General features: G+C 33.4%; 1 protein-coding gene across 2 annotated transcripts in view; it reads right to left on the reverse strand.

Moving 5' to 3' along the window:
- LOC115886066 (transducin-like enhancer protein 4) overlaps positions 1–12,716 on the reverse strand; it is a 352,927-nt gene that overhangs the window by 23,959 nt on the left and 316,252 nt on the right. Inside the window, exon 8 of one of the 2 annotated variants that reach the window (XM_030905097.1) lies at positions 6,532–6,636. In XM_030905097.1, the coding sequence (XP_030760957.1) occupies positions 6,532–6,636 (105 nt within the window). Of the gene's footprint in view, positions 1–6,519; positions 6,637–12,716 lie in introns of both variants that reach the window. The other variant, XM_030905096.1, reaches the window with a different exon arrangement.

Consider the following 12,716-nt stretch of genomic DNA (forward strand, 5'->3'; position numbering starts at 1 on the left):
GTAAAAAACCCTGTCTTTTAATTTCCAGAATGCTCTTGAAGCGCTGCTAATCCTGTGCTGAATTTCAGAGTCGATATTGGCCTTTTCCGAAATCAAACTGCCGAGATAGTTGAATTCCGCTACATATTCCAGTAGTTTTCTCCGATTTTTATAGCATTGTTGTGATCTTCCGGGGGAGTGCACATGATTTTAGTTTTGTCGATGTTCAGCTTAAGGCCAAGAGCCTCGTATGCCCAGGTATATGTGTTCAACATTTCTTGTAATTGCTGTACAGTTTTTGCAACTAGAGCGCAATCGTCAGCGTATTGAAGTTCTGTGATGAATTTTGTACGTGTTTTTGCCCTGAGTCTTTTTATGTTGAACAGACCGCCATCATATCTGTATCTAATGCCCAATCCTCTCTCCTGCAGTTTGCTGTCCACTATAATGGAGAGCGCTACCATGACTATGTTGAATAGGAGAGGCGCTAAAACACATCCCTGCCTAACTCCTGTATTTGTCAGGAAGGGATCGCTTAGTGATCCATGATGTGACACTCTTGACTGGTTGTTGTTATGAAGGCTTTTACACACTGTAAGAAATTTGTTGGGTACTCCGAACTTTTTCATAATTGCCCAAAGTGCATCTCTGTTCACAGAGTCGAAGGCTTTTGTTAGGTCGATGAAGGCAACATAAAGTTTAGACTGCTGTTCTTTTACTTTTTCTTGTAGTTGGCGGATGGAAAATATGGAATCGACGGTGCCGCGGTTAGTGCGAAAACCCGTTTGCGATTCTGGAAGGGTTTTTTCTATATGTGGGTGCAGGCGGTTTAACATAATTTTTGCAAGAATTTTTCCGCCGATAGCCAAGAGTGAAATTCCCCGGTAATTTCCACAGTCTGATGCACTTCCTTTGTTCTTAAATATATTCACTATATTTGCGTTGCAAAAGTCCTGAGGTACCTCTCCGCTTTCCCATATGACATCGAAGAGAGCCTTAAGATGACCAATAAGTTCTTTACTTGTACACTTATAGATTTCCGCCGGAATCGCGTCACAGCCAGCTGATTTGTTGTTTTTAAGCTGTTGGAGGCCTTTATTTCCTGTTCTGTTATTGGGATATCTAATACATCGAGGCTGTTATACTGAGGTATTGTGTTTAGCGCTTCCATATTGGGGTTATTTTCTTGGTTAAGGATATGGCTGTAATGCTCTTTCCAGCGGTTTCTGATTTGCTCTTCCTCTTTTAGAAGTTCGCCATTTTGTGCCATGATTGGGCAGCTTGCCTTCTTGGTTGGGCCGTACACTTCTTTTACAGCCTCGAAGAATTTATGGTAATCGTGATGCGTGGCGTACTCTCGAATCCGATTAGCTTTCTGTGACCACCTAATCTCCTATGCCTCAACCTATCAAAAACTAAAGTTTTGACATATAAAAGTGCTATACAACCTTTTGTACTTAATAACACCACTATTGACGTCGTGGACTCTGTGAAATTCTTACGACTTGTTGTAGACAACTCATTAAAATGGGACTTGCACATCGAAGCTTTATCAAAGAAACTAAGCGCTACCTGTTTTGCGCTAAGATCAATTTCTAAGGAACTTCACTTCTTAACCTCTAAATAGTCTATTATGCCCCTTTTGAGTCGCATTTTCGTTATGCTCTTCCGACAAAATTTGATCGTATTTTCAAAGTTCAAAAGAGAGCGGTTCGATATTTACTGGGACTGAACAGTACAACTCATTGCCAGAATTTCTTTAAAAATTTCAAAATACTGACTCTTCCTTCTTTATTCATTTTTGAATCCGTTTGCTTAATCCGCAAGCACATATCAGCTATTCCCGAAAGGCCACTTCACAACTATCCACTTAGAAATGCGGAGCACGATCTTTATCTGCCAACCCCGAGCTCAGAACTAGTTAAAGGCTCAATACTGTACAATGCCAAAAAATTGTAAAATCATCTGGCTTTGAGCAGCTTTGGGAGCCCTCTATGCGGTAAACGACTTTTTAGTTGATGTTTAATCTTGAACAATTGTGAATTTTAAAATTTTGATCATCTCACACACTGGTTAAAAGTCTAGTATTTAATATTTTATAATAACTATTAAGTGATTATAACCATTTACAATTTTAAAATTGTAAAATTTTTAATGATACTTTTTTTTGTGTTCTGCAATGTATTCTGTATATGTATGTTCTATCTCATTGTGTTCTGTATATGTATGTTCTATTTGTGATTTCAATGAAGTATTTTTTTTGAATTGTATGATTTGTATTGTATGATATTTTTTATTATTTGTATATTTTTTGTGCTTTTGTTTGTTTTTTAAATGCTTTTTCGATGAAACTATTTTGGCTTTCAGTACAATAAAGCATTATTTATTTATTATTATTTATAATCTATAAAGCTCATGAAGACATTTTTTCTCTAATCTTGGCAATACCTTACTAATGTTTGAAGAGTTTTTTGTTTATCGAGACATCCTTATTTATAAATTTAGAAGTATCGATACCAAAAAACACTGTTATCGATATCGAGCAGATACTAGTATTCACTTGATTCGTTCCATCCCTAATCGTAACAACAAACATGACCGTCGGGGACCACACAACACTGAGGGTTGCGTTTTGGGGGGATGGGTATTAAAGTGGGCGGGTCGAATTAAAAAATCATGGAGCGTTTCCGGTTCCGGTCACGGCCGTTGGCGCCACCGTCATTTCCGGTCGCCCGGAAAACCGGATTTCGAATGCTCCGGGGACGGTAATGAATGACAGTCGTTTATTTTTCGACGCGGTCCGTTTTTTGCAGCTTCATTCGCTGGAATCGGGAATGGACGAGGTTAACTGTGATCTAATTGCGAAGTTTGATGTTTATTTATTGATTTGGAGGGCATAAACTTAGATAAATCAGTTTAATTTAAAGATTTGGTTTATTTCTGTTAATTTTTTGTTCAATAAGTATATATGAAGGATACACTGAAAACGTTATAATTAATTTTACAAAAAAATATATAGATACCATTATTGTATTTTTAACAAAAAAACTTTTAAAAACCATATATTTTTGCGTATTTTGCCAAAAAACTTTAATTTTACAAAACAGTCTATTAATATTTAAAGATTATTACTAATCGATATTAAGTTCACAGTAAGTTTTGTGAGTTTAAAAATTCAATTTCAATCAGAAATACAATCTTCGATTTTCGAAAGAAATCAGAACATGTACATTATTTCGTATATTCTTCATTTTATTGATTTTATGGAAAGCACTGTTCATTAAAATGTTGTATCCTATGTTACAGGGCTTGTTTCTCTCTACAATTTCCTGTCTCACAATGTACCGTTTGTGACCAGGAAGGGTTCATAGTTTCATAGATGTCGATTTTCGAAAGAAATCAGAACATGTACATTATTTCGTATATTTTATTGATTTTATGGAAAGTACTGTTCATTAAAATGGTGTATCCTATGTTATAGGGCTTGTTTCTCTCTATAATTTCCTGTCTCACAATGTACCGTTTGTGACCAGGAAGGGTTCATAGTTTCATAGATGTCGATTTTCGAAAGAAATCAGAACACGTACATTATTTCGTATATTCTTCATTTTATTGATTTTATGGAAACCACTGTTCATTAAAATGTTGTATCCTATGTTATAGGGCTTGTTTCTCTCTACAATTTCCTGTCTCACAATGTACCGTTTGTGACCAGGAAGGGTTCATAGTTTCATAGATGTCGATTTTCGAAAGAAATCAGAACATGTACGAAAATCGAAGTTTAACTGTGATCTAAGTTTAACTGTGATCCTTCCATGTTTATTTATTGATTTGGAGGGCATAAACTTAGATAATTCAGTTTAATTTAAAGATTTGATTTATTTCTGTTAATCTTTTGTTCAATAAATATATATGAAAGATACACTAAAAACATTATAAGTAATTTTACAAAAAATATATAGATACCATTATTGTATTTTTAACAAAAAAGCTTTTAAAAATCATATATTTTTGCGCATTTTGCCAAAAAACTTTAATTTTACAAAACAGTCTATTAATATTTAAAGATTATTACTGGTAGTAATGGTGGTAATCACTAAATTTCACGTTTACGCTATACAATTTTTTTTGACAGGCAGTTTTTTTCTCCAAAAATTTTAAATATTTTTTTTCTCGAAAACGGTTAATGTTAGGTATAGAGTGTTTGATATTAAAATGCATAAAATGTTACTGAGAATTAATCAATTATTAATAATACAATTATGTGCAAAAAACCTCCGATCTAGGTATTGTAGTTCACTAGAAACTTCTAATGCACGCTCAGCCTGGGACACCCTGTATATAATATATATATATATATATATATATATATATATATATATATATATATATATATATATATATATATATATATATATATATATATATATATATATATATATATATATATATATATATATATATATATATATATATATATATATATATATATATATATATATATATATTTTTACATAGATAAACGAAACTTAAAAATTTCTACCATGATTAGAAAAGCCTGATAGTCCAATCACATGTTATTTTTACTAGAATTACACAAGGTAAACATTTACACATGTTCTTAGCAATATTTTCATGTTTGCTCTAAATGAACTTTAAATAAGACCTTTTTTCTGTTTACCCTGCAAACAAAACGTCCCGTATTTTTTTATGTCAAGTCAGTTTCCTGTCGTGGGGTATCAATAGCGTAATTCTCTCACAAATAAACTGAATAAGAATTGTTGCACATGAGTAATTCTCAGAGATTATTAGTATTATTATTATTAAGAAATTAACCTATGCATATGCATAATTTTCGAATAAATATGTTAAATAAATATGAAAGCTAAACCGGACATTATTGTTTAGATTTGCATTTGAAGTATGCGAATATGTAAAATATAAATTTAAACAAACAAAATTAAATAAGATAGAGGTCCTTTAAATTTCTTTCTATTTACATTTAGAAGATTCTTAAATTTTCTGTAAAAAATTATTGGGATTCCCTTTGGCTTAGTTATTTCTCAATTTCATATTTCATTATAATATATCTCAATTTCAGTTTCTTTTGTTCAGATATGATTTAAATTATTTCACATTGCTAATGATCCACGAATATTATTTGTATGTTAATAAAACATTTTAAATTTATAAAAACTAACTATACACACTATACAGAGTGACTCTTAAAAGTGCAAGTATACTGGTAATATGTTTGACCTTACGAACTTGCCCTTGTATTTTTTTAGTTGAATGTCTTAAAAATAATGATTATTCATCACTAAATAAATTTAATAATTCTTAACAATAAGTAGGTAGTTAATTAGATTTTAGAAATTCGATTTTCTAAACAACGGTGAATACAGATTCTATGGGAAAAACTTGTAATATGTTCAAAAGTTGTAGTTTTCCGGTGAAACATGATGTGACAGAAAACAATTGAAGGGGTGGCTGCAATAACCAGGCAGCTCCATTTTAATAAATTTGTGGGAAATCGAAAAAGAGCTGCTCGGTTCTTGCTGCAAACCCAAACCAAGGCAGCTCCAACTAACGTCGCCATTTATGTATTGTTATATTGAGAGAACTGATTGTTGCAGGAAGTTTAGTTTGTGGAGCTGCTTGGTTATTGCAGCTACCCTTTCAATTGAATGCGCCAATCCATCCTAATTTATGATGTATACTACAACATACCAAATTTCGTTTTTTTAGAGAAACACCAGGTATAAGGTCGCAGTCGGGAAATTCATTCACAAATTAATTTTGTGATCTAAAAAATTGAATACCTAATCAATTTTAACAGAACAGATTAAGGAAATTCCTGGTCACAGATTAACCTACAGATATGGCACTTATTTCATCTTGCTGATAAACGCCGCCGTGGTCTCGGACCTTTAAAAGGGTTATGGCGTTGTTAGACTTCGTTTTTTTCTCAAATGCATTGTTGCCTTTTGTAAAAAAATGTATTCCCAATTGAAATAATACTTAATCTGTGGAATAGCCTTTTTATAGCGATTCATCATACGCATGTGCATATGTAAAGGGACCGAATGACATCCTTGTTTTATTTAGTGTTTCCCTCTTACTGATAAATCTGTGTTAATCTGTGTCCTGGTGATATTGGCGTTTGTATTTTTTAGTCATTGGATCTAACCTAGAAATTTGGATCTAACCTAGAGCTAAATATACAGGGCGTCCCAAAAATAAGAGCAAATATTTTAACTGGTAGCTTAAATATACATGAAAGAAAATCCAGACCAGAGGTTCTCAAAATTTTAGCAAAAAATTATTTTTTTTTGGAAATTTTCAAAGTAAAATAACTCGGTTATTATGGACTTATTTGAAAAACGGTAAAGAGAAAAAATGTTTCTTTTGACCAGATCTACCACCTCTTAAAATATTTGCACTTATTTCTTCTATTCTTATTATCTCCCTCTATAGTATTTTAGTAGGAATACACCGAGAATAAACATCAAAATTGGTTAGATTTGCATTGCTACGTACTTTAATACTTACGTGACCCATGTCTTTCTCCTCTTTTTTCGGTTTCTTCAATTCGGATGGTTCTTGAGGCGTCCTGGGTCGGTACTTTTCACGTTCCACAGGAGATATCGAGTTCCTCTGTAACAAAATAAAACTATATTAAAACCGCATTCCTTTCTGAATCATTAAAAAATAATTACAATAATTTTTTTAGCAAAGATTAGATAGACCAACTGCGTACATTATACTGATCAGGATATAAAGCCTTGCAGAAATTACTTCATTGCCCAAACATTCAACGTACGAGTATACCACAATGCTATCAATTGCCTCTTCAAGTAGCATGAAGTAAAATGAAATTGTCAATCATTGTAATTTGTAAATCACTGCCCTGTTGTCAGTCCATAACCAACCTTTTATCATCCACATTGATGAAATACCGACAGGCAATACTGTTTTGGTTCATACTGTTTGGTAGCCGCAAAATTAATAGACATAAAATAAAATTCAAAATATTTTTTTTTTATCGAAATTTAGGACTTTTGGTAATTGTTTGGCTATTAGCTAGAACTTAAAATATATTTTTTATCGAAATTTAGGATTTTTGGTAATTCTTTGGCTATTAGCTAGAACTATTTTTAGCTAAACAAAAAGTATTTTAAACAACAAATATTATTTGTTGTGTGAGTATTGGTTGTATACTATTCACTCAAATCCAATGCCTTGACTGTTCCGCTTTAAAAATGAAAATACTTAGCAAAATAGCATTGTACTGTTTTAAGCTCTATGTTCACAGTTAAAATAAAAACACGGTAGAATACAAATCATGCAACGGAGAATAGAAAGGTCCATGTTGGGAGTTACACTTAGAGATAAAATACCCAATCATACCATACGAAATCGAACAGGAGTAAGAGATGCGGTGATATCTGTCTTACATCTTAAATAGAATTGGGCAGGACATATGGCTAGGATAACAGATGGACGGTGGACAAAGAGACTTGTGGAATGAAGACCAAGACACGAGGCCTATAGAAGCAGAGGACGACCTCCTAGTCGATAGACAGAGGATACTAAGAGAGTGGCTGGAAACTGGATTCAAGTGGCACAAAATAGAAAGAAATGGCTAGAGTTAAGGGAGGGTTTTGTTTAGCAATGGACGGAATAAGCTAAATGATGATGATGATGAAGATGTATATAGCCACCTTTTATTATTAGCCGAGCATACCAATAGGTATGGTAGGCTATAAAGATCGACAAAAAAAAAGTTTTTTTAATTTTACTCAATATGAGTTATTTGGGTCATACATGACCTAAATACAAAATATTTTCATGGCCTGTCTGTCTGTCTGTCCGTTTGTCTGTCCGTCTGTAACACGATAACTCTAAAACCGCTGAACCGATTTTAACCAAATTTGGCACAAAAATACTGTGGCACCCGAGAATCAGGCCATTAGTTTTTGGTGGGGGTGGGGGACTGGTAAGGGTGTATGGGAGGGGGTTAAACATTTTAAAAAATCGTAACTCCAAAATTACAGTAGCTAGCGAAACGCGGTTTTCAAATTAAGATTAGGAATAATATTTGCAACAAAATTTGTAATAATATCAAAATCAGTCAAAGTCGCAGTTTTTGAGATATTAACATATTTTAGTATGGGCGGCTATACGTGCCTCCAGGCGCCAATTTTTTTTATATATTTTTTTCGAAAAATAGGGCCACCCCGTAAACGACGGTTCCATTCTTCCATCATTCTGGCTTCTGGCGTTTGCAGTGTCGTAAATATCAGGCGGAATATACGTTCGGTGGCGCTTTACACTGCCGCTACGCGATCCAAAGTCCTTCCGAACGCCCATAAATTATATATGCCGCCCTTCTGAATATATGCCATTACCGATATACGGTTCTGCATATGTGCTGGAGACAGGTAGGGAATAGGGGTAAGGGGGGACGTATATAGTTTAGAAATGGTGGCAATATTTTACGTAGATGAGGAATGTTGTTGCGAATGCAACGAAAATATATTCAGGAGAACGCGGTGAATATAAAGAGATTATATATATTCTGTTCGTTTATTTAAAACTAAATTCCCCGGCATAAAATTCCGTCACCCTAATAATTTGACGTTTCTTTGAAGTTTGATGTTTCATAACTTTTTAATTTGTTATCCGATTTTATGATTATGGTATTGGTTTGTAGATAAATTTGTTGGTATTATTTTTTTTTATTATTTTATTGGCTTATACAGGGTGTTTGAAAAACATGTACCATCTCTCGTGAGGAGATTCTTCACGTAAAAATATGATTTATTTTTCATATCAACATAGGCTCGATTCTGCTTTGTTTCGTAGCTACAGTATAGTAGCTAAAATTTTGAGGATAAAAATTACTATAAGTGCTACATATTTTAATGAAAATTAAATTAATTAATTTCAGGTGACGATAATGCAATTTTATCGTCGTGTAGAAAACAATATTTTTTTCCATAGCAAGTTACGTTTTAAAAAATATTCAGAAATTATTATTTCATGGAATTTATTACGAGTAGAAAGAATATTGTGCTGGGTTGGCGTTGGTTTCTATGTAATTTGACAAATAAATAAAGCTGTCTCTTTAGTTGTCAGTTTTGAATCAATATTTTTTTATACAATTCTCTTTCGTGTCGATTGCTCAATGAAATGGAGCCAGAAATGGCTCAAAACGAAATAAGTAAATTACCAACAGATATTCAGGCTGAGGCGACAAACGCCATATCCAAACTACTTCCATTTAAATCCCGAATAACTTATGAAAAGGAATACAAAAATTTTCAAAATTGGAAGCAATTAAAAAACGTGCGAGAAGAAATGAAGTGTTTAACGTATCCTCGCTGTTAAAGTATCATTTAATCTACCCTTGCGGTAAAAGTATTATTTTATCTACTATTTTTGATAGATATAACTTATATCTATCAAAAATAGTAGATAAAATAATACTTTTGCCTTATATCATATAAGGCAATTTTAACAGTTGCCATGGAAAAAAAGTGCTTTGCTTTTGTGCTTAGGCGTTAAAATGACTTTTTATATTGTCAATCACGTCGCAAAAATTAATACTTTTGTGACGTTTGAAAAAAAAAATATTTTTGCAACTTTAATCTAAATAAAATATCTGTTACAATCATTTAATCTATGAAGTAAAATAAAGCGCTGCTCAGTATCTTAAATTATACCATAATATAAATATACCATAATTAAATTTAAACATTATACCATAATTAAATTTAAACATTATACCATAATTAAATTTAAACATTTTTGCCAAAATTTAATTTAGTCAGGTTTATAGGCTTTAGTGTAAATTTCGATATGATTAATGACGTGCATCGAAAAATGTTTTAATGCGATTACCATATAAATATTGCATGATCGAAAAAAAGGCGTCCAGTTGACTTGGAAATGACGATAAATAACATTGTATAATTTTACATATAAAATGACAACGATCTTCATTTCAAAGCCATCGCAGACGCCGTTTTCGTCTATCATATTTCACAACATTTCAAGAAAAATTAAATATCTGTAATGAAAAATCACCCTAGAATTTTACTACGAAACCTCTCTTTATTCACCCCATTCATTCTCATCCTCTAACCCTCCAACGTGTTCCGACCAATTTCACCCAAATTTCTTCGACATCTTTCCTCCTTCTCCACGTTTCTCCACGGTTTATTTCACGAAGGGGAAAATATTCGCTCTCGCAGAATCCAATTCGAAAATAAAACCACCAGGACGTCGTCTCTCGTCGCTGCTGAGACGTCTGAATTATGCTTTCCGAGTGAAAAACAGAAAAAGGAACGGCTTAGAGGGTCGGACGGGAATATTTCCTCACATATTTTTCGGGTGGATGGTCGTAGTGTCGACTTGGAGAGGAGGATAAGGAGAATGGGGTTGGAAAATGAGATTAGAATGGATTTTTTGGGGGGAAGAAAGAATTTTGATATAGGGCTTAAAAAGTGTTTCTTTCTTAGATTTGGCAAATAAAACATTGGTGTTTTAAACAGCTAAAAGTAGGCGTGCTCTTCGTGTTTTTTCAGGAAGAAAATATATGTCAAAATCAATAGCGTTACTATCATCAGGATATGATGTTTATGAAGATCTTTAGGACAATACCGGAAGTTGACGGCAACTTTCTTATTTTAAATGGGTGCCCCCATTTTTTATTACATAATAACCAGTCTAACATGGACCGTTTTTGAGAAAACTAATATTTAAAATTTTAGAATTGTTCGAATGTCATATAATAATGGCCACAGCTGTCATAGAATTGAGTGATTAAAAAATTATCATAAATCATTTTTTTCAAATGGAAACCCACTTTTTTTATTTCACTAGTGAAAAGGTTTTTCAATTCGTTACTTTTTGACTACGCATGTTCCTATACCCAAAATAAATCGTTTTTAAGTTATTTAAGATTTAGTTTTAAAGCGTATATTTTCTTGATTTTAACCAGTAGCCTATGACTTTAAACGTCAAGTGAAGTAAAAAATGATTTATGATAATTTTTTAATCGCTCAATTCCATGACAGCTACCGCCACTATTATATGACATTTAAACAATTTAATTTTTGAAATGGCTAGCCACATGTCTTCTTTTTATATCACAGTGGCTATGGTAATCACTAAATTTGACGTTTAGGCTATACAATTTTTTTTTGACAGGTAGTTTTTTACGTCCATAAATTTTTAATATTTTTTTTCTTCTCAAAAACGGTTAATGTTAGGTATAGAGTGTTTGACATCAATATTCATAGAATTTTACTGCCCTTTAAGTTAAAATAAGAAAATTGCTGTCAACTTCCGGTATTTCCGGAAATGCCGCCATATTGAAAATATTTTTAATCGATGGATTTCGTTGTAAAACAATAATGTGCAAAAAATCTCCAATCTAAATATTGTGGTTCTCTAGAAACTTCTAAAACACGCTCAGCCTGGGACACCCTGTACACCATTTAGTATAGTATGCAGCTCCGTCTAAAGAAAATAAATTTCTTATAATAACTATGAAAATTGAAACACAACATATTCTTCGCAATAATGAAACTTGGTGTGGCTCTTACAAATCATTTACACTGTATAGAGCACCCGTACTGTTATCGATAAAGTGACAAACAATACCCCGCCGAATATTAATGCCCGGAATCCATCTCCTCACCACTCCACCGTTTATTAACCGCAATTTTGACGCCCGAACAATACATTCGGCTCTCGTATCGACGGTTCAGAACGGGCTAAAACCGATCCGAACGTTTCGTGCGTCAATTTTCCACCATCCGCAGGCTCCGACCGAAATTTCCGATCATAAAGACCAACCCAACCGCGCTCGGCCACCCCGTCAACCCCAACGGCCCCCTTTGTGTCCCTCCCGGTCCCTTCCAACACCAAAACGCGGGCGACGTCGAATAAACCGCATTTGATGGCGATCATTTAGAGCCATTCCGGTCGATCGGGAATCGAATGAACATTCACTCGAACAAACGGTTAGGTAGGGATGTGGGGGAAAATTGATATATAAAAAATCGGTAGTTATATTTAAATATCGATAGATATATTATTTGAAAAATTATCGATACTTGAATAATGAAAAAGAGATGTTTTCATTTTTATTTTTTTAAATCAATCATAAAATTTTCTGCGAAAAAATAATGATAAAACAGTTTCTGTTGAACTTTGGCACAAAAACATTTCAAATTTATGATTTCAGTCTAATACCTATTTAGTCAACATGTTTTATTTATGTCAATGATGATAGGTATTGAAAATTTCGATTCCAAATATCTCGCAAACTTTTTTACGTAAAAAACGTAGTAACTGGATATTTTTGCTCAGTTGTTTTATACAGGAAAGAACGAAAAGTTATTACTTTTCAAACCAGTTAAAAAATATGTAGGTGACGTCGTTTACAAGTAGGAGTCATATTGACATCAAAATCAAATTTCTCATGTCAAAAAACTCTCAGACACCAATTTTCATCCAATTATTGACGTTACCCGTGTGGGGTTGCTAGTCCCCCATCGTGGCGCCTCCCCAGGTGGCGGATAGGGGAATGCTTCCCAGATATGGGTGGTACCGGGGAAATGAAATACCCGGGGCGGACCAAAACTAGCACTGACCAGCGGCAGCTGGCTGCTCAGAACTGACCCCAAGCGAGGAGTGAAGAAAAACTCCATAGGTTGCGAATC

The sequence above is a fragment of the Sitophilus oryzae genome, unplaced genomic scaffold, assembly GCF_002938485.1.
Source record: "Sitophilus oryzae breed Bouriz unplaced genomic scaffold, Soryzae_2.0 scaffold_466_pilon_pilon, whole genome shotgun sequence".
Lineage (NCBI taxonomy): Eukaryota > Metazoa > Arthropoda > Insecta > Coleoptera > Curculionidae > Sitophilus > Sitophilus oryzae.